The sequence below is a fragment of the Mytilus edulis genome, chromosome 5 (assembly GCF_963676685.1).
Source record: "Mytilus edulis chromosome 5, xbMytEdul2.2, whole genome shotgun sequence".
NCBI classification, from domain to species: Eukaryota; Metazoa; Mollusca; class Bivalvia; order Mytilida; family Mytilidae; genus Mytilus; species Mytilus edulis.
The window spans coordinates 89,734,238-89,758,383 of record NC_092348.1 but is presented as its reverse complement, the minus strand read 5'-3'; the positions used below and the strand labels follow the sequence as shown (position 1 = coordinate 89,758,383).

Sequence of the window (24,146 nt, the reverse complement as noted above, 5' to 3'; positions counted from 1 at the left end):
GACAATTTAAGGGCAGATTGATCTTGACCTGATGAACAATTTTACCTATGTTAGATTTGCTCTAAATGCTTTGGTTTTTGAGTTATAAGCCAAAAACTGCATTTTACCCCTATATTCTATTTTTAGCCATGACGGCCATCTTGGTTGGTTGACCTGGTCACCGGACACATTTTTCAAACTACATACCCTAATGATGATTGTGGCCAAGTTTGGGTTAATTTGGCCCAGTAGTTTCAGAGGAGAAGATTTTTGTAAAAGATTACTAAAATTTACGAAAAATGGTTAAAAATTGACTATAAAGGGCAATAACTCCTAAAGGGGTCAACTGACCATTTCGGTCATGTTGACTAATTTGTAAATCTTACTTTGCTGAACATTATTGCTTTTTACAGTTTATCTCTATCTATAATAATATTCAAGATAATAACGCAAAACAGTAAAATTTCCATAAAATTACCAATTCAGGGGCAGCAACCAAACAACGGGTTGTCCGATATATCTGAAAATTTAAGGGCAGATTGATCTTGACCTGATGAACAATTTTACCTATGTTAGATTTGCTCTAAATGCTTTGGTTTTTGAGTTATAAGCCAAAAACTGCATTTTACCTCTATGTTCTAATTTTAGCCATGACGGCCATCTTGGTTGGTTGACCTGGTCACCGGACACATTTTTCAAACTACATACCCCAATGATGATTGTGGCCAAGTTTGGATTAATTTGGCCCAGTAGTTTCAGAGGAGAAGATTTTTGTAAAAGATTACTAAAATTTACGAAAAATGGTTAAAAATTGACTATAAAGGGCAATAACTCCTAAAGGGGTCAACGGACCATTTCGGTCATGTTGACTTATTTGTAAATTTTACTTTGCTGAACATTATTGCTGTTTACAGTTTATCTCTATCTATAATAATATTCAAGATAATAAACCAAAACAGTAAAATTTCCATAAAATTACCAATTCAGGGGCAGCAACCCAACAACGGGTTGTCCGATTCATCTGAAAATTTTAGGGCAGATAGATCTTGACCTGATGAACAATTTAACCCTGGTGTACTCTAAATGCTTTGGTTTTTGAGTTATAAGCCAAAAACCGCATTTTACCCCTATGTTCTATTTATAGCCATGGCCTCCATCTTGGTTGGTTGACTGGGTCACCGGACACATTTTTTAAACTAGATTCCCCAATGATGATTGTGGCTAAGTTTGGTATAATTTGGCCTGGTAGTTTCAGAGGAGAAGATTTTTGTAAAAGTTAACGACGGACGCAGGACGACGACGGACGACGGATCTGGACGCCAAGTGATGGGAAAAGCTCACTTGGCCCTTTGGGCCAGGTGAGCTTAAAATAAACTGACAACGCAATGGCAAAAAAAGAAAAAGACAAACCGAAAAACAACAGTACACAAGACACAACATATAAAACTAAAGACTAAGCAATACGAACCCCACAATAATCTGGGGGTGATCTCATGTACTTAACTGAAACGATTCAGACAGTGCTTAAACATAATGATTTCCCACGTATATTTCCGATTTCAGGCTTATTTGATGATACACATTTCATTTAAATTACTTTGAACAATGTTACTTTCGTGCTATATAGATAAAGGTATGAGTGCCAATTTGACAATCTCCATCCAAGTCAAAATTTATAAATATAAACCATTATAGGTCAAGGTACGGTCTTCAACAGGGAGCATTGGAGCATTGGCTCACACCGAACAGCAAGATATAAAGGGCCCCAAAACATTACTAGTGTAAAACGTTCATACGGGAAAACCAACGATCTAATATATATATATAAACGAGAAACGAGAAACGAGAAACACTTAATTAAGAACCCCATAAACAAACGACAACTACTGAACATCTGATTCCTATAGACAATATAGTATAGTTTTAACTAGTAAACCAATTTTGAATTGAAATGGTCTTTTTGTTGTAAACTACTCTAAGCACACTGAATTACCTTATCCTTTTAAGTTTTTCAGTCGAGTGTTAGACTTAACCACAGCAATAGATTCAGTACCTTTCAGACAATATCCTTACAGGCAATCAAGATATATGTTAGTTTTTATTCAGCTTAAATGAAAACAGAACTATATAAATTTCATGCTTTTGAATTGCTATTTTGAAATTACATTCATCACAAACAGTAACATACATAATTCTCTAAACAGCTTCTTAATAGTACTGGATTGCCTGCAAGCCATATGTCTAAAAAGTACGGAATTTATAAACGAAAAAGTATCTAAAAATTCACCTAAACTCATAATAGACTCAAAGTTTTTGGTCCAGTCTCTTCTGCTGTTGTTAAGGTCATAATGACAGTTTAACATCTAAATCTGTTTACTAATTTTGATTAACAGATACATATATATATATATATGTATTAGTCTAATCTAGCTTAGAATATCTGTAATTGCAATTTGAATCTACATTTGTTCGAAGATATGCTGATACTTTGGTCTAGCTTGATGTTTGCTGACGTATACTTGGGTTTTCTTTGGTTCCATTAATAATTGATGAGGTAAAGAGATTTTTTGAAATACCAGTAAACATTTGAAATTCGTATCAAGTTTGAATATTTAGGTCGTTTGATAAAATTTTCTTTGTTCTATTGTTTATAAACTTATGTTGCTGATCTTTATACATTTAAAAAAGTTTAGCTCAAAACAAATAAATAAACTCAAAGATACCAGGATTTAAATTTTGTATTTGAGCCAGACGTGCGTTTCGTCTACCAAAGACTCATCAGTAAACTTGCAGAAGATACATAACCTTTCGGTGTACCTGTTTCTCCAGTCATGAAACCTTACACAGTATTTAGAGTACAACATTTCTGCTAGAAAGACCAAATTCAGTGTTTTGATTAGTTGATTTCTGAGTGATTTCGACAATGGCACTCGAAATGTTGAAGACTGTAAGGCCTAGTCTCACTTCCGGTTTTACGTAGTTCATTTTGTACGAGCTTTTTTGTTTTATTGCTTGTTAACTACCCGAGAGATAAAACTATTCATTAGAAAAGGTGCATACGTAACAACTATACTAATGACCAGTTTTAATCGCTGTTACGTGACAGTTTAGATCGATTCTCTTACATACTCCACCATAACAAGGACAATATTTGGGTGCATATGTATTTTTTTATTATAATGGTTTTTGTTATTGCTTGACCTTTTTTGGTTTAATTTTGCAGATTAAAGTATTATATAAGTGTAAAAAAAAAATCTTTGCAAATATCAAAGTTGAAACTTTATGAAGTAACATAAGTGTTAATCAAAACTTAAATCCAGCAACATTGACAAAAAGTTTGTCATTATTTCAAGTTACATATTGTTTTAATTGTTTACTTGCGAATGTTGCGCATTGCAAAATAACTATGAGTTAAGACATGATTGTCTTGTTGTTTTCCTTAACAATATTTTCTAATGATGAAATCCAGAAATCTTATGCCAAATATTCCACGTAGTATGCATATTTCAAAGAACCCAAGAATACGAATAACAGTTGATTGCACACACGCGCATAATCTTTTATTAGAAGTCAAAACTAATTTGCATAGTTTGTTTTATAATATACCAAGACACAATATTGAACACACACACACAATAACACAAGCAAGTTGAAATTGTTTCAAAAAGCAAAGAACCTTTATCTTTCTTTCATGACTCTCAATAATATGCTGTCGTTTTAAAAAAAAGTAAATCACAGATTAAACAAACTACTGTGAATTAATTTTTTTTTTCGTGAGTACCAGTTTTCGTAGATGGAGGAATAATCTTTTTTTCCGTTTATTTTTTTTTCGTGGTTTTGTGAAAGTCTGTACCTTTGCCTATAGAAGATGAATATTGAAATACGTGGTTAATCTTTACCAACGAAATCATCGAAAGTTGGTGTCCCACGAATAATATTTAATCCACAGTATTGCTCTCACATATAAAGGTAGTACAAACTTGTCCTCGGTAAAATGCATTATACACTTTATAGGATAAATCAATTATACCACACCTTGCCTTTCTGTAAACATAGATTTAGGGAGTTTGATATATGTTAAAAGTTAGTTAATAGGAACACTTTATCGTTGACAGCATTGTTAAGCAAAACAAAGCTATGCCCGGACACACGTTCCCCTAACTGTCTTATTGATTGTTTCCATAAGATGGGTTTTCAAATTCATTTGATCTCTTCTGTTCATTATTTGACTTATTTCTTCTCCACATTATGCATGCCACAATTAAAGGAATCTGTAGTACTATAACTGCTATTATTATTCCAAAAATGCCGCCTGCACTGATACTGTTATGGGAAGAATCATCTTTTATTCCTAAAAGTATATTTGAACATTTAACAATAGCAGCACGAATTAGACAATTCAACGAATTATTGTATATATTTCAATGGTTAGATTTAGAATATAATTTGCAAAGAACGTCTCGTCCTTTTAAATAAAAAAAAGTTCATCGGAAGGTATGCAAAGAACGTCTAGTCATTTTCTTAAAAAGTTCATCGGAACATACCAAGACCTTTTTGATAAATATTCCGTATCAATTTCACAAATAACACACGATGGTCTTGAAGTATAAATTCTAGTACTGAAGTTGTTTATCATCTTAATGGCGTGTTATAGTATTCTTTTTTTTTTTTATCTTTTGGAATATTACTCTTACAGTTTAGTCTATTTTTCGTGATATTCATTTGTCGTGGCTCGATACTTTGACATCCCGTGATTTTGTTATGGTGCTATGGTCAATTTTTGTATTCTTGTCTTTTATTTTAGTTTATGTGATTTTTCTATATGCCTTTTGAGTTTCTTTATTACATATTTTTATTTAGAGAAATTAAGAATATAACACAGTTTTGATTGTCGTCCCCTAGTTTGACATTATTTTTACCTACTACGTCTGTTTGTTTTGTTCAAACATCGTTGTCAATATAATGAAATAGTATACGAATAGCTTACAAGTGCGAGGTTAAGATAGCTATTAAAGCTAGTTTCATCAATCATTTTCTACATAAGAACATGCCTGTATTATGTCAGGAATATGACAGTTGCTATCTATTCGTTTGATGTGTTTGAGCTTTTGATTTTGCCATTTGATAAGCGAGTTTTATTTTCCTCTGAGTTCGGTATTTTTGTGATTTAACTTGTTCGAGTATCAATGATTTTGATTCATTTTGGAAAACATCTAAATCATTTGATTTGTTGATGTCAATTAGATATAAAAAAAAAAACATGTTTCTTTTTCAAGCGTTATTCATATTTCGTATCATTATACCAATTCTCTGTAAGGACCATACTATTTAAATAGGGGCTTGAAAATGCATGTTTTAGAATTCAGTCATACTTTGTCAAATGACTCATCTCATCATATAAGATCATATAACACTATTGAAAGAAAACAAATTCGAAAAAATTGGTGCGTTACCATGGTAACGAGAACCATTCAATTTCGGCTCTGTTTTCGGCCTTTTTTTTAAGTGAAAAAGAGGATTTTTCAGTCTCAAATAAAAACCAAAACAACTAAATATTGAAGGAAATAAAATTGAGAATGGAAATGGGGAATGTGTCGAAGAGACAACAACCCGACCAAATAAAAAACAACAGCAGAGGGTCACCAACAGGTCTTCAATGTAGCGAGAAATTCCCGCACCCGGAGGCGTCCTTCAGCTGGCCCCTAAACAAATATATACTAGTCCAGTGATAATGAACGCCATACTAATTTCCAAATTGTACACAAGAAACTAAAATTAAAATAACACAAGACTAACAAAGGCCAGAGGCTCCTGACTTGGGACAGGCGCAAAAATGCGGCGGGGTTAAACATGTTTGTGAGATCTCAACCCTCCCCCTATACCTCTAACCAATGTAGAAAAGTAAACGCATAACAATAGGCACATTAAAATTCAGTTCAAGAGAAGTCCGAGTCTGATGTCAGAAGATGTAACCAAAGAAAATAAACACAATGACAATAATACATAAATAACAACAGACTACTAGCAGTTAACTGACATGCCAGCTCCAGACTTCAATTAAACTGACTAAAAGATTATGATTTCATCATATGAACATCAGGCACAATCCTTCCCGTTAGGGGTATAGTATCATACCATCATAACATATATGAGAAGAACATAACCCGTGTCATGCCAACAACTGTTTTTAGAATAAATGTGTTTAGTTCCGATGCAAAGACCTTATCAGTGACTCAATATTAACGCCAAAATATGCAATCTTTAATGACTTGACAACAGTATCGTAATTATATCCCTTCTTAATAAGTCTATTCAAAGGTTTTGTAAGTTTCTGAGGTGAATACTGACACCTTTGTGCTTTATAAAGAATATTTCCATAAAAAATTGGATGTGAAATACCTGAACGTATTAGAAGTCTGCATGTTGAGCTATATTTACGAATGATGTCTTTATACCGATGATAAAATTTAGTAAATGTTTTGACTAGGAACTAATCATGCATTATACACTTTATTCGTTTTCGTGTTACTTATTCTTTAGGTTTCTATGTTGTGTCATGTGTACTATTGCTTGTCCTGTTCATTTTTAGCCATAGCGTTGTCAGTTTATTTTCGATTTATGAGTTTGACTGATCCTCTGGTATCTTTCGTGCCATTTTTTATTGGTAACATTATTACTTCATCTCAATCTTTCCAGTTTAACACATTCTCAAGAAAAAAATCGCACGAACATGTGCTAATTTCAGAAGTTTGCATTTTTTTCCATAATTTAATATAATTCTACTAAAACTAATCAACACAAGTTGGAATTGATCTTTCGTTCACCAAGTAGGTATATCATGAATAAATTCAGAAAAAAATCAAATAAGTGGGGTCTCGATGAATGACCCATTAAAAATCATGCTAAAATATATAAAGGTCAAATTGAGCCAATACAACCAACATTTTTATTTTTAATATTTTTTTCATAATTGCTCATATAATTGATCAGTAGTTATATGGATCGCTCTGAGGTATTCAAATTATAAAACAATAACAAATATATGTTCCGAAGTATTTGCACATCATTTGCCTTCGAATTTCCGGGCTTGAGAGTTTCAGATCAAGATGAATCCAAAACATTGCATCAAACAGACCAAAAAAGTTGTTCAAATGATGCTATGAGGACGACTAATTTGCGAAATTATGTGTGACGCAACGCAAATCTATATTTGTCATAACAATTGTATCAATGAAACTTTATCTACTTATAGTGAAAGCAGAGTTCTTTAAATCCAGTTTTCCATTTTGTTGGGTATTACTAACTTACTTATATGTAATTTTCATGTACTTTATGTATCTTTTCATAAAATTTCATTGTGGATTTCGTAATTCCCTTCTTTGTAACTGTGGAAAGGAGATCTATCACTTTTTTAAGATGTATTTTATCATTGCTGATTTTTCCTAATGTATGTTTTGTATCTGTATTGCTATGATCCCAATTGGTTTTTGGTTGTTGTACAATAACGGATTAATTTGATATAAAGATCATTGATGTATGGCTCAAATGACATTAAAAATAGTTAAATTTTTCATGGTAAACTGGCACATTTAACGATGTAGGTTGTGTTTATCTAAATACGACACAAAACATTCGTAATTCCTACTGATAAGCAGTTCCATATCTAAAAAGGCCCACGGATCATGTGTAAACGCGAAACTCAATAACAAAGTATAATACAATTTCAGATTTTATGAATTAGAATGAAATTATTTTCTTCTGAATTGTCTGCCCATAGATGGCGTTTAGGTTAAGTATTTTGTGTGATTTGGCGGTTAAATCATTCGTCACGACAGGGTCAACTCGATAGGTCACGTTAATTTTTACATCCATGCTATTTGATATTTTGTATCATGCATTAAGAGATTAATTGATTTACAAATGATTGTGTTTATTGAAATACTAGTATATATATGATGACATTTCGATCTGATTCGTAATTTGTATACGATCAATATTATTAAATGGTTGTTATTAAACCAGCCCTCGGCTCTGTCGTGTGGTATTGCACTTTACTCTTTTTTGTTATTTATTAGTATAATTATTATCAGCGGTTGTGATATATGGGTGTTGACGGAAGGAAAAGTAAATTTACAAACCAGATCCCGATGGTAACTTTTTAACATTTATCTACTTATTGCTTAGTTTTTCTTTGTTTTGTGTCTGTATTGCTATGATCAAAATTGGTTTTTGGTTGTTGTACAATTAAGAATTAATTTAAAATAAAAATCATTGATGTATGGCTCAAATGACATTACAAATAGTATAGATTTTTCATGATAAACTGGCACATTTAACGATGTAGATTGTGTTTATCTAAATACGGTATAAAACATTCTTAATTTCTACTAATAAGCAGTTCAAAATCCAAAAAGGCCCAAGTGATACACGGATCATGTGTAAACGCGAAACTCAATAATAAAGTATAGTAAATTTACAAACCGGATCCCGATGGTTCTGAAAGTTTATGCATCGTCGTAACGATAGCATCAGCAGTTTTCCCAAGGAAATTGATATTCTCATCGGTCAGCATAACTTGTAGATTGTCACATTCATGATGGTAACATTTTATCATATCACCCCGAAAATTTGCTACAAAAACAAATGAAACGGCAGTTAAAATTTTACATTATCATTTGTTTTTTGTTAACACAACTTTTCAACGTTTAATATCTACACTATAAGTCAAAAATAACGTCTCAAAATTTCTTAAGTTGACTTGATTGATAATTTGATATCTTAAAACATTACAATTGTCGAGTTGACTTGATTGATAATTTGATATCTTAAAACATTACAATTGTCGAGTTGACTTGATTGATAATTTGATATCTTAAAACATTACAATTGTCGAGTTGACTTGATTGATAATTTGATATCTTAAAACATTACAATTGTCGAGTTGACTTGATTGATGATTTGATATCTTAAAACATTACAATTGTTGAACTTTTTGTTCTTTATTCTATACATCATTGTGTATCTTGCACATTATGTGGATAACTAATAGGTGCCATAATTAAAACTTTATCAATAAAATAACAAAAATACCGGACTTCGTGGAAATTTGACATAGAACATATGTCTACAGCTGTAATGAAATAATTTTAAGATTTTAAAACATTTGAACATTACCTGAGTCCGTCAACCAGATGGCTGGTAAACCTTGCACATTTAAATCACTTTCCCAAAAATTACCATGATCACTACGCATGAAGTTAATCAGGACACTTTGTTCATCTGATGATTTTTCGCTAAATTTTATTAAATTTAGAGGAAGAGATTCAATTTCATATTTCGCTTTCCCCAGCTTTTTCCAAGACGTAAGAAATTCTGCAGCTAAGTATGCATCGTTTGTTGGTTTTCGATATATCAAATTAAGAAAGTCTCCCCGGAAGTTGTCAGAAGCTATACTTGCATAGGCATCTGGAAATGCTGTCTGAAACTGAAAAAAACCCAAACATTTACATTAATGAAGACTTTACACGATTGAACTTTTATTGTCATGGAAACAACAAAACCAGTCATATTTTGTTTTCGTTAATTGAATGATTATGTAGTTAGTTTTCTCGTTTGAAAGAAGAATGGCGGAAGATGCCAAAAAGACATTCAAACTCCTAAGTTAAAAATAATCTGACAACGCTATTGCTGACAAAGAAAAACCCCAGCAGAAAAACAATAATCTATAAAACACAACATAGAGAACTTTAAAAGAAGTTGTTTCAAATTTTTACTTATGTAGGGACCTTTTATGAGGGGGGGCAAGGGGGGTCCCAATAACAGCAAAACAGCAAATTGATTTGGCTTATAACAGATAACAAGGAATTGAAATGGACAAAAACAGATAACAGTAAATGAAATATTAAAATAAGACGAGTCCTTGACAAATCCAGTATTTCTTATTACGGGTATAATCCTTTGTAATGAATTCCATTTTCTATGAACATGGTTTTTAGAATTATGTATCTAGATATGTATTTGGTATATTTTTGTCCGTCTGTCGTTAACATGTCGGACATTAACTCAAACAATCTTTAAACAATTTACATAAAACTTTGGTAAATTGTTTATATCTATTGACGTGAGCTCCCTATCGTTTTTTATAAATTTTAGATTTTAAGTTTCTGAGTAATGGGGTTTTATTCAATAAAAATGGTGTTTTTTTTCAGTTTTCTGATAATATCTCAAAAATCCTTTCACAAAATTGCAAGGAATTTTGGTGAATTGTTTATATCTATTGACATGAGCTCTCTTTCAATTTTTATAAATTTTAGATTTTACGTTTCCGAGTTAAGGGGTTTTATTAATTAAAAAGGGGGGGATTTTTATAGTTTTCAGACATTAACACAAAAACGTTTCAGCAGTTCTCATGAAACTTTGCTGAATTGTTTATATCTATTTTTGTAAGCAACCTTTCAATTTTTTTTTTCGATTTTATGTTATTCCGTTAAGGGGTTGATTCATTAAAACAGTTGGTATTTTCCAGTTTTCGGACAATAACTCAAAAATGTTTTCAGCAGTTCTCATGAAACTTTGGTGTATTGTTTATATACATGATATATATTGACTGATTTTTATAAATATCTGATATGACATTGAGAAGTAATTGAATATTTCAAAAAGGTGACGGGCGTATCATGTGCTCATGGCGTGGCTATTTATTTGGTATAGTATACTTTTTTTCAGCATTTTCTTTTGTACAATTATAGAAACTCACACATTATAATTTAAATTGTGAGTAATAAAATTGAGAATGAATATGAGGAATATGTCAAAGAGACAAAAATGATATCTAGTAAAAATTCAAGGGCAGTTATGGTATCAAAGTAGGTTCAATTGACATAGTTCTTGTGTTTGTTGCTACTAAAAAATGACCTAAAAGAGTTTTAATATATATATTCGCATTCTGCCTTTTTTAAATGCCCATTTAATGAGGTGTGTGATTTTTTCTGAATAAGACTAATAGGCAAAGTTGTATATAGGGTAGAAAAATCAAAAGCCCCAATTATAAACATGCAATTTATCAAGTACCTCGAACCAATTTTGACACTCCAAAAGTAATTTATTCCACTATTTTCATAGGCCTTATTTTAACAATTTTGTATCAGGTTTTTGATTGTACAAAGTCTACTAATAAGTAGAATACAAAGTTTAGTAGGGGAACGATGGCTTGAAGACGAAATAAATCTTTGTTTGTAATGAGTTATGTGCAGCTTCGGCCTTGGACCAGTACATGGTGGGAACTTTCATTGTACAATGTATTTGGTTCTGCTATGAAAAGAGCTGAGTCTATGTACCATATAATACAAAAGGTTAACTGGTTGCAAGGACCTAGTCCTTAATTGAGATCCTTGTCAGATATTCCTGGCCATATGTTTTCCTTTTTGTCATATTAAGAATTGTTCTAATTTTATATGTTCGTTCGTGGCTGTCAAAAAAATGCTAACATTCCAATTTTCGATAACAGTTAACAGCAAATACATTATCACAATAACAGATAACAAAAAAAACCTAAAAGCCCAATAACAGCTAACAAAGAATAAGACAATAACAGCTAACAGCAAATATATTTTCAGAATAACAGATAACAAAGAATCAAAATGCCCCATAACAGCATAACAGCTAAACCCCTTGCCCCCTCTTTTATAGCTGACAATGCGAGATTTGTCTTATGATTGAAGGTCGTACGATGACTTATAATTGATAAAATCCACGTCATTTGAATTTTTGTTGAGAGTTGTTTCATTTTCCACATCATCTTATTTTATTATGCTACTATAAACGAATCAAATACTCGAAATAAAATACTGTTACAACTGGGTCATAATGGTACAACCTATGAAACTAGTACATTGAAGTATTGTTGATAAACAGCTTTTCTTAATTTCATTGCCAAATGATTTTGACACAGCTAGATACACTTTTATATAATCTACTTAGTATTAATATCAATAGATATATAAAAGCATAAAATATTCTAAAAGTTTTCAATTATAAATCTGTAGTTGATTGTCGGTATATCAACGCTTTGGGCATCACCATAACATTAAAGTCTAAATCTTCTTTTTGTCCTAAAATTTAATAACAGGTCTTTAACAATTTATGAAAGACGTCTCCATGTTTTGATAGGTTTTTGATAATAGAACTTTAACCTGCATGACAAATATGTTACTGTCCCCGCAGATAAAGACACAACTAGTATATAGTTTACATTACATGTGTATGATTGACTTAACAAACTAGATAGGTATCAGAATCTCTCGTTGAAACAAAAGATACACGCTTACTATCAGGTTCAATCCACCATTTTTTCTTAAAATGTCCTGTACCAAGTCCAGAATATGGCAGTTGTTATCTGATAGTTCGTTTATATGTATATTGCATTGTCTTTTGTTTTTGGTTGCACTTCAGTATTTCTGTTGTTTCGTTGTTTTCCTCTGATAGTTGATGTGTTCCGCTAGGTTTCAGTTTGTAACCCGCATTTGTTTTGTCTCTATCGATTTGTGACTTCTGAACAAAGGCATACTACTGTGGACCTTAATTACCACAGAGGAAATCATGGACAATTTAAGCATGAATGTTTGGTTTATTTTCCTGTTGCAAGTCAACAAAACATGACAAAATAAATCAGCCCTCAATTAACTGTACACCTACATACCTCATATTTCATAAAACAAACAAACATGTATTGCAAGATCTGCCAAGCGCTAAAAGAAACCACTTTCCGTTATTCACGAATAGCTGGATAAATCAGGCTTTTTAAAGACAAACCAAAAACACCTCGACTGAACAAAAAGTGTTCTGATTGTAGACAGTAAAATCAACTCCAAGGAAAATTCAAAACTGAAGACCCTAATCAAATGGCAAAATCAAAAGCTCAAACGCATCACACGAATGGATAAAAACTGTCATATTCCTGACTTAGTAAAGGCATTCTCATATGTAGAAAAGAGTGGATTAGACCCGATGTTCATAGCTAGCTAAACCTCTCACTTGTATGGCTGTCGCATAAATTTTTCCGTCCGTGTCACTTTTTTACATCCCGTTATTGAAATTAAGACCTCAGTACAAACACGTCATATCGAACCAAATATATAATCTGCTGTTAATAGGTAAAAAATAAAAAAAAAAACAACACTTCAACTGCTACTTGTAAATACTTGACAAGCAACAACGAAAGACACATGGTTCAGACAACCTGATCTGGTACAAGCACACCATGTGTTAACTTACAAGTCTTCAGATCATGTGTCAACGTGTCAGTTCATGTTTCTTTTTTGGAGCATTGGACGGACAAACAAATGAACAATAGTAATGGTAAATACTAAAAAGGTATCTCAAATTTTGAATGCTTGGAGCAATTAAATCGGATTTTATTTCCTATGTGAGTAATTAATATAGCATACCGCTGGTAATATTTGTGGTGGAATCATCTGAGACCTTGCCGAGGTATTATATTCCATCATTGTGTCCAATATAATTACACCATGCATCTCTGGTGGTATGGCATTGCCATAATTTATACTTAACCATACAGGTAGCCATTCCTTTAGAAAATGTCGACTTCCAGCCAGTGGGACATTAGGGAGCTTACAATCCCAAGTTTCGCGGCAGGCTATAGTAAAAAAAGAAAGGCAATTTGAATCAATCAATTACACAAAGCATTGCAGCAGATATATGTCATTTCGTTTTTTTACAAGATCAATTATCTGTATTTCTGCCTTTACAAACCACACGAAAGGGATATGTAAATATTAGACTTGCTTTTCTCAATGTAATAGCTTGCTATAGGCTGCACTTTACACAAACCACGCCTTTTGTTGGGAAATATGCAATACTCATAAACAGTTTGTTTTGTTTACGAAGGTATTTGTGTACTGTCGATAAAACTAAAGTAAGCCGTTACACCTAAATATATTTCTTTTTGTGACAGTGGCATAAAAAAGAAAGCTCGATTTACAGAAGTACATCAATAGAACTAAAATCAGTGTGTTAAATCCTGAATATGTGCTTACGATTCCATAATCATCAATCATAATCATATTCACAGAAACAGCAGAGTTAATTAGCACACTTGGATACTTTAACTTATAAAGGCTATGGTTTTATTATTATAAAGGTCTTATGTTTAAAAAAAAACTCAAATAGGTGTGCTTGAAAGTTATGCAAGTTATTTAATACATACTGATTTTTTCAACTATGGCTCTTTTCAAACACTCATCGATCATATATTAGGTAAATTATGACAGATATACGGTTAGAGATGATATTGTTGTAATACGATTTTTTAAATTGAACATCTGAACTTTACATTTATAGTATTCTGAAATGCTTTCAATTGGTTGTCAGAATAGTTTTAAACAGGTTCTATACATTTCATGATAGAAAACATGCACATAGAAGAAGCTAACAATAATTAAAGTCTTGTTTTCTAATCCTTTAAAAATTGAATCAGTAGTTGGCGGAGGGGTATAAAATTAACTGTAAAAAAATAGAGAATTTACAAAGATTTCTTTTGAGCTATCATTCTGATAAATAAGGATTGTGTTGAGAAATAGTGTTTAAAAAAAAAATATTTGAATTAATGTAAGTATAGGTTGAACTTTTAAATACAACTGTTTCACAAACCATGCCTCTTTTGAGGAGATATTTTGTTTTGTTTTGTTTACATACTTGTTCCCAGATATGATCTCTTTGTTTCATCTCAAAGAGACATAACTTGGGATTTTTACTAATATAAAATTATGCTGCACAACCCTATGTTTCGACCCTTGATAGTCTTGTGCATATGCACTTACCATTCAATAGTGAAAGTTGCACAGTTTTAAATTGTCCTGCTGAAGAATCAGGGAAATAACTCTTTGTGATTAGAAAGCTGACGCGGGTTTAAGTTTACATGGACTTAAAACAGAAAATAAACATACATCCATATTCTTCCAAATCAAATGCTACAAAAATCATTGTATTTTTCCTTTTGACACCATTTTTATTCCTATCAGTCAATTGTCTAACAACTTCTAACATGGCTGCAACTCCTGCTCCATTATCATCAACTCCTGTGAAAATATAATAGTAAAACATGATTTTGATTATTTGAATATTTGGTCGTTTGCCAAGTCGTCGTTTCAACTGTAAGCGTTTATTATCAGCGCACGAGATTATTGACTTGAATAGGAACTCCAAAGATAGAAGCCTGTAATTCAGTGGTTGACGTTTGTTGCTGTGTTTCAGATTTGTTTTTCTTTCAATTTTTGGGTACATACCTGAGACCGTTTGTTTTTTCGTTTGAATTGTTTTACATTTGTCATTTCGGGGCCTTTTATAGCTGACTATGCGGTATGGTTTTTGTTCATTGTTAAAGGTCTTACGTCAAGCTATAGTTGTTAGTTTCTGTGTCATTCGGTCTCTTGTGGTAGAGTTGGCTCATTGGCATTCATACCAGCTCTTCATGTTTATATTTACTTTCAAACATCGTTGTTAAACATTTTTTACGTGTTAATACAATCGGTGTAATCTTTATTTAAGAGAATAAAGAGGAAGGGCCACTTTCCCTTGAATTCATTTCACACCATTAAGAAACTGCAATTTTTGAAGGTTAACACAAATTTTAAGTATTATTGGTAGAACATTCTTTAGGGGAAATTAACTGTCAAATGCATTTCCACATCTGATTTATAACATACTAAAACATATATCCAAACAATAAAAACTCTGAAATAAAGATAAAAAATTACAACGCATGATATTAATCAAAATTGTATGTGTGTTTAAGTTTCGAGGCCATCTTAATAAATAACGAGGTCACCTATGAAGACCGCCGATTGTCATTTAACCCGATATCAAAATAAATATAGATATAAATAGATAGTGAACTCGTGCGATTTGAATTTTCTAAGTCTGTTTGATTTCATATTATATGTTAAATAAAGAAAACAGTGGTATACTTCTGTTCAATAGTTATAAATCGATTTGACTGAAACAAACCAGTGTCACAAATCAAAACCGAGGGGGAAAAAACAGCAGCAAAAACAATATATACGGCAATGCTAAGAATACAGCTAATACAATAAAATTACGTGACAGGAATACAGTACAAACAAGTGAAACTGCGAGCTACTGCTATCTGGTGATACCCCACCCAAATACGTGATTGTTATTAGGAAGTTGTTGAATAATGAATCTCAAAACGCACTGATATAAACCCTGAAACCAATTTTCACAAATCCTTGAAATTTAGTCACCGAAGAAAATGTAACGACAATTTTCAACTTGGATGTCACGTGTAACATGATGTCAGTGTTCGGCAAACAGGAAGTTGTTGAGTGATGAATCTGAAAACTTATCACACGGTATACCTGACTCTTATAAACCATAAAACCAAATTTCACAAATCCCTGTTATGTTGTTCCTGAGAACGATGATACGAAAAATATTCATTGGACGGACGGACGGAATAAAGGATGTATTGACGTATGAACTGACGGATTGACGGTTGGACGGATGGACTGACAGACAGAGGTAAAACAGTATCCCCCTTTGTTTGTTTTAAAGCGGGGATAAAATAATTGCAAGTTTTTTTGTTTATTGCTACTAAAAAATGACCTAAAAGAGTTTGAACATATATATTCACATTCTGACTTTTTAAATGCCCATTTAATTAGGTATGTGATTTTTTTCTTCATGAGAATGTGAAACAATGTGGTATATAGGGTAGAAAAATCTAAACTTTGAACAGATTCAAAATCACCAATATAAGCATGCAATTTATCAAGTACTTCCAACGAGTTTTTGGCCCTCCAAAAGTATTAATTCCACTATTTACGAAGGCCTTATTTGAACAATTTATTATCAGGTTTTTGATTGTACCACGTGTACTGGTAATAAGAATAGATAATTTAGTAATGGAACAATGGCTTGAAGACGAAACAAATCTATATTTGTAAGGTGTTTTGTGTAGCTTCGGAAGCCAATATATAGTTTGGACTTTCATTGTTTTTGGTTCTGCTTGTAAAGCGGTAGCTAAAAGTTTATGTTTGTTACAGATGTCGTTTTCTGAAAATGGAGTAAGTTGGAATGTTGGTGAATTGGCGATTTCTTTTTGTAGAACCTCAATGTAAAATGTACGTCAAACAATTATAATATTATTAGCAGCTTTATCGGCCGGGACAAAAACAAATTCCTTGGCTAGTTCTTTTAATTTATGTTTGATACGCGAAATAGGTTTATTGTGGTTATTGTTAAGAGTAAAATGTTCTTTAAAATGTTGAATACGTATATCAACTATGTTCATCACTGAATTAAAAAAAGAGTCCAAAGATTTTTTGTCAGCTTTTCCCGTTTTATCCATTTCAAACAGTAAGTACTGAGTGAGTCGTTGATGATATTACGACACTCATTCCAATTAATAATTGACGGGGGACGGTATTTAGGTCCTTTACTGAGGAATGATTTTAACTCTCGGTCTAGGACGATGTTAATATCTCCTGTTATAACATGGGAAATGGGTCCATAAATGTATTCGGAATTACTGCAATTACTTGAAGTAGGTGTATTTCACTGATATTAACATCTTTGGCTATAATTAAACACAAATTTCCGGGTAGATTTCTTGTGAATATAACAAATAAGATGGAGCTCAGTGTTATCAAACTATCTAGGTATTTGTTCTTAACAGAATGGTCGTTAAAAATACAGGCAATATTTACAAAATCAAAACCTTTATTGACATACTTTATTTTAATAAAATGTTTTTTATGATCTTCAGGGCGATCAATTTAGGGAAACAGTTTAGAATAACAATATGCCATTATAATTTGAACGATTTCATACTTAGGACTTCTATATGAAATTGTAATGCAATCCTCTATTAAAATTTTATTTAACTTATTAATCGGTAATGAACAGAGCTTTGTTAACAGATAATGTCTGCCGTTGTTTTTTGAAATAGAAATTAGGTCCGAAATATTGGTATGATTGGTCCGAAATTTTCTTTGATTGCGATTTTGTCTACGACCATTCGAACGTTTTTTTCGAACAGTTTTAGAAAATCTATCCAAAATGTTAACAGAATCGGCTCTTGATATATTGCATGTTTCAATGTACTTAAATATATGATGATTAAATGCCTATATACTTAAATATAGTTTACATTTAGTAATTAACACTGTAAACATACATTTACTGGTGTGCTCAAAAGTAGCATGTATGTTCCACTACTTTAGATATTTTTTAAATACAGTTGTTAATAATTGATTTTTACCTTGTAGATGTAACATGGAGAGAGCTTTTACAGGCTGTGCCTGTTGCTCAATCCTTTTCATATCTTAATGAATAAAATATGTTTAAAATCGGATACTGTTGGTCATTTAGGATAGCATATTTCGGTATTAATATTGATTCTCTCATAGGGGCTTTGGATTGGAAATCAACAAATTTATTCTAAAATCAGTTGTTGGCATGATACTGGTTATGTTCCTCTAGTATTCTTTATGGTGGTATGACACAAAACCCTTAATGGATGGGATTGTACTTGATTTTCATATGATGAAGACATACTATTTCTTTATGCCTGTAATTGAGGTCTGGAGCTGACATGTAAGTAACTGCTAGTAGTCCTTTGTTAATTTATGTATCATTGTCTATTTTCTTAGTTTCTTTTGTTACATATCCTGACATCGGACTAGGACTTTTTTAAACTGTGTTTCACTGTACGTATTGCTGTGTGTTTCGTTATTCTACATTAGCTAGATGTATAGGAAAGGGGGTGATATCTCACAAGACATGTTTAACCCCACTGCATGTTTGCGCCTGTCCCAAGTCTTGAGCCTCTAGTCTTTGCTTGTCATGTATGTTTTTTTTTATTTTAGTTCAGTTATATGTTTTGGAGTTTGATGTTTTTAGTGTGACGTCCAGTTTCACTGAACTAGTACACAGTTTCATTTATGGGCCAATTGAGAAAAGCTTCCGGACCGTTTTTTCTCATTGCGCTGAAGATTCTTTAGTTACTTTCGGCTACTGTCTGCTCTTTGGTCGGGTCGTTGACTCTTTGACATATTCCCCATATCCATTCTAAATCTTATAAACATAGGGATACCAAACGTGTAAGCTAAAATATGGATTGATGAAAAAGATCTAAGACATTGTCTGAAAAAATATGTATCGCGCTAATCACTTTTTGTCATTAAACAAATGTAACCTTTTGTTTCTTTAACTGTATCATAATGTGCACCTAGTCCAATTATCCGGTCATTTGCTGTTCCAAAGTTAGTGCCTCTTGCTATACCAATTACTGATTGGAAATAATCCTAGAAAGATATACATCTATTTTACTAATAGTCATACTCAGAAATTAAAATTTTAAATTAATTTACAATTTTTAGAGAGTAAAAACATCCAATAAATGCAAATACTTACTCTTAGATCTATACTTTCTGTCGTTTTTTGTTTTTGTGAGTTTTCTGTTTGCTTTATTTCGATCCAACGAATTAAGGCCTTTTCAACTGATTTTTATATTTTTTCTCATGTTCTACCCTTTCAGCTATGTTTTAGGTTAAGGGGTGTGTTTGGCCCTTTATTTATTTTTTAAACAAGTCACATTCTGCATATGTCTGTTCAAGTCAGGAGCCTGTAAATTAGTGTTTGTCGGTTGGTAATGAAGATCATCTTTGTTTTTGTTTATTGTTTTGGTTGTAGATAAGTGGGATCGCTAGATTTCTTGTATGAATGTTTCTACATTTGTCATTGTGGAGCCTTTTATAGTTGACTGTGGGCTATGGGCTTTGCTCATTGTGAAAGTACGTACAGTGACATAAAGATGTTAATTTTTATGTCATCTTGTCTCTGGTGAAGAGTTGTCCCAATTTTCAATGATACTGCATCGTCATATTATTATCCGATCTTGTACGAGTGTCACCCTTTCAATATATTTCAATCTTGTGATTATTTTTTTGGCGTTTTATCTGTATTTCCTTTATTTTTGTTTTTAGTGGCGTTAGACATGATAGATAGATTACTTTACCTTCCTTCTTAAAGTTTTGTTTAAATTTTTGTTTGAAATCTTATAATCTAGTCCTAACCTAATTTAAACATATACAGATATTAGAATAATTGACTACACATATATATTGTATTTATCTATCCTTTACCTGCCAATGTTTAGTGATAATTACTTAATAAAAAGGCATTGCCATTTCGGTCACAAAAGACACACAGTTTTGATTGTGCTGAAGAATACACGCGTGTAAGAGATTTAAATTCTAGTGTGAATTCATTTCCATATGAAATAAAAGATTCTGGTATATTGACTTGGTTTTAAAAACCATGCTATTGTGTATTGAGCAACATATTCCTAAACCGATTGATATAATATCATATCATATGTTTCAAAGGCATTTTCATACTTCAATTTGAAACAACGTTTTGGTAAACAATAGTACGAATAAATGCAATAAATCTCATTGACACTCATACTTCAACTTCTTATATATCTTTAACACTCGACATATAGAATAAATGGACACAGGTACTTTCCTGTTATTGTTTGTTGAATCATTGGTATAGTTCCTTATATGTATGCGATATATTCAAGTAAAGAGTTGCCATATTTAAACATGTAGTAGAGAAACGATAATCTATAATACAGACGTCACTGTTTTTTTTTCTGCAACAAAGATACGAACCTCCATCTTCAAACTGTTATATTATAACTTACAGTACTTGATACAGATGTTTCCTGAAATGTATGATATTCAGTTCTTAGTCCATATCTGAAGAATTCTCCATAAATATATTCTTTGGCGGCATATTTATAGTCTTTGTATTCGGGTTCGTGATGTCTGGTATTAGAAAAATAATTCCGGATCGATGTCTTCATATACTGTGTATCAGCAGATTTTACACAATGAACTGTAATATAATATTTATATCAGAGTTATGAATAATTGTAAGAATGTAGAAGAACAGATGATAAATTTTATTCAATCAACTTTACATATAAGTTTCATATAGTTATTAATTTTACTTGCATTTCAAGCAGTTGTATGAAATCGTGGTTAAAATCAAATACACTCAGGAAATACAACGACTAGTCAACAATTCCTCATAACTAAATAAATATTATTGTCTTTGACTTACTTTGCATTGTCAAAATTTCACGGATAAAAAAAAACAACACCTAAACGCCAATATATTTATTATATTTCATTTAACAATGTTTAACATTTTGTTTTTTTTGTACAAAACAAATCTAAAACATTGTCAGGGTAGTATTTAAAAGGAAAGTGAACCTTAATCCTGTCAACATCAGACATGAATAGTATCCAAATGGTTAGCATTCAGCGTTTTTGAAGACGGTAAATCCAGATGCAAGCAATTCCAAATAGTTTATTTTATAGAAGTTACGGTTATTTTGGTATTATTGTTAAATTGCATATTATTTTCCGCTCTCCGTATCTCTCACTTAACATTTCTATAGAAAGCATGTTTAAAACGTTATTTTTCTCCCGCTTTATTGACAGAGATTTGTAATCAGAGTACACATATAATTTATAGACTAGAGATATGATTTTAGTAGTGGGATTATTCGTGGACAACGAGAACGTTAAAACTATTGTTATTTGAAGAGGTCACTTATCTCTTTTTTTATTCATATTATCTGTTTTAAACTTGATTGTTTAATCTTGCATTGTGTAATACTATATTGTATTGCTTGTGACGGTCTATTTAAATATCAACTAACAATCGTTTATTTTAGCGTCTGCCAAATATTTAGAAAATATGCCCGTTTTAGCTTTTTCGTAGTAGTTAACGTGAAATCTTCTATATTGAGACAACAAATAGTTAATATGTACACAACATATAAATTCTAGACGGTTAATGGCATTATTATAAAGCTGAATAAGTAAGGCAGTGAAAAATCAGCCTTCAAAGACTACACATTGTTTTTTTTAAATAATGATAAGACGAAAATAGCAGGAAGGTTTCTCAATTTTTTCTCTCATATTTAAAAGCATATGATATGCTGACCGATACGTAATCATATTTAATGCATATTTTACCTCTCCAAAAATTATAAATAGTTTTTATTGATAACGTTATATATCATGCACACATTCAACTATAACGTAATGATATAAACAAAAAATGTATTTGAATGCAAAAAAAACCCAAATAAATCAATTTTAGTTTAAGAATTATTTTTGTGAAAAAGACTCTTTTTACATTAAATAGATAATACTTACAGCTTAACAAGAAACTAATTACATAATAGAGAAATACTGAAGTCACCATTCTAAGGGTATTTAGAACAAGGCACACATGTGTCTAAGCGTGTCCAAACCATTTAAAAATAGGTTTCAAAATCATTATTTGTCCTTGTAGATATCAATGTCAGATTTTCAGAAAACCGAATTAAATTGCGGTTTGATTTAAATGTATTGCGCATAAAAGGAAAGTGGTATATATTTGAATGAGACAGGAGCTAAACAATGGCACAGTCGACAAGTATATATATATATATATATATATATATATATATATATATATATATATATATATATATATATATAATATACATATAGTATATGCCAAGCTTTTGATTTGACCGTTTTGCAACATTTGTTTTAATTTCCGTTGGTTTCCTTTTATAGTTGATATTTTCCCCTTCGGTTTTAGTTAGTAACCTGGATTTGTTTTCTCTCAATAGATATACGACTTTAAAACAGCGGTATACTACTGTTGCCTTTATTTTTTCAACTCCCCCCCAAAAAAAACACAAAAAAGGAGATGTGAAAGGAGTCCTAGCCAAATAAAAGGATTACAGACTCGTTGCAAAAAAACGAAGACTAACATAAAAAAAAAATATCCAGTCAACAAGACATGCAACTCGAAATAAACGGTATTGACGAGTATTTTGCAGACCAAAACTGCGTTTGACGTTCTGAATTATAAGAATTGTATATATGTTGATTTTTTTTAAAGCTTGAATTGAAAAATTACTTTATGGTAATGGTTGATCACAGGATTTAAGTGATAGAGAAATAATAAAAATATACAATACAAAAGAGGTAGAAAATATGAGCATTAGTGGAATGATGAACTTAAAGCAAAATATAAATATCCATAAACTATAGGGATAATAGCACCGTATTGAAAAGCTGAAAACTTCCACTTAACGGGGGCAAAACTGTATTTTAGACTAAGAGTCGAGCCAGATAAAGATATATTTGCGATCGATACATCCACATTACCAAACGGTTTTGTAAAATAGAGCTAATGTAATATGTTACTGGGATGGAAAATCCTTAGTCTTTTTGAAAATTCAAAGTTTTGTAAACTTTCTTTTTTATATTGATACCGATATCAATAATAATTCAGGTCAACACAGAAGTGCTGACATAAACAGATTTGAAAGTATAATCTTCCTACTAAGAAGAACTGACATATGTAAACACATTTGAAGGCATATTCTTCCTCCTACGATGTTGATTAGATAATTTTTCGGATTAATATCTTGTACGTCAGATATGCGTTTCGTCTACAAAAAACCCACATCAGTGTTGATTGCACTAAAAATTTGAAAAGGTTAACAAATTTACAAAATCTAAGAGCATAAGGCGCAAATATTACGAAACGTTATTCATGATTTTCTTGATAGAGGTTTGTTGCTCACAAGGAAGCTTTTAAATCAGGAGTTCCAAATGGTGAAGTTGAAATTATTTCTTCGTAAATTTACGGAGGCCATCACGAGTTGGTTGACCGTTATGGAATAACCGTTTCACAAATGATATCGTCGTAACTACAATCCCCTTCCCTTTCATAAATGTGACCTTCCGAATTAGACTATTTACAGGATTTGTTATCTCATAAGCAACACGACGGGTGCCACATGTGGAGCAGGATTTGTTTACCCTTCCGGAGCACATGAGATCACCCCTAGTTTTTGGTGGAGTTCGTGTTGTTTATTCTTTAGTTTTCTATGCTGTGTCATGTGTACTATTGTTTGTCTGTTTGTCCTTTTCATTTTTAGCCATGGCGTTGTCAGTTTATTTTCGATTTATGAGTTTGACTGTCCCTCTGGTATCTTTCGTCCCTCTTTTATTCAAATCCAAAAGTAATCTATTACTGATGTA

General features: G+C 31.7%; 1 protein-coding gene across 2 annotated transcripts; it reads right to left on the bottom strand.

The window, feature by feature from the left end:
- Window positions 1-3,507: 3,507 nt before the first annotated feature.
- On the bottom strand, window positions 3,508-22,408 carry LOC139524767 (uncharacterized protein YfbL-like). Of its 2 annotated transcripts, XM_071319831.1 has the most exons (8): window positions 22,257-22,408; window positions 20,729-20,922; window positions 19,214-19,322; window positions 14,943-15,074; window positions 13,425-13,633; window positions 9,154-9,463; window positions 8,461-8,610; window positions 3,508-4,330 (listed from the first exon to the last, which is right to left on the bottom strand). In XM_071319831.1, exons 1-8 carry the CDS (start codon window positions 22,303-22,305, stop codon window positions 4,146-4,148), a joined length of 1,338 nt encoding a protein of 445 aa, XP_071175932.1. In that variant the 5' UTR covers window positions 22,306-22,408; the 3' UTR covers window positions 3,508-4,145. The 2 variants fall into 2 exon arrangements, with proteins under 2 accessions (XP_071175932.1, XP_071175933.1); XM_071319832.1 differs by lacking the exons at window positions 20,729-20,922; window positions 22,257-22,408 and adding an exon at window positions 20,697-20,717.
- Between the last annotated feature and the right edge of the window lie 1,738 nt (window positions 22,409-24,146).

What these genes read in the sequence shown, in the direction of transcription:
- LOC139524767 (XM_071319831.1), bottom strand. Translation starts at nt 22,305, where the DNA reads ATGGTGACTTCAGTATTTCTCTATTATGTAATTAGTTTCTTGTTAAGC. An exon ending in AATTAGTTTCTTGTTAAGCT is followed by an intron (nt 20,923 to 22,256) that starts GTAAGTATTATC and finishes ATTATATTACAG; the next exon opens with TTCATTGTGTAAAATCTGCT. An exon ending in AAACATCTGTATCAAGTACT is followed by an intron (nt 19,323 to 20,728) that starts GTAAGTTATAAT and finishes ATATCTTTCTAG; the next exon opens with GATTATTTCCAATCAGTAAT.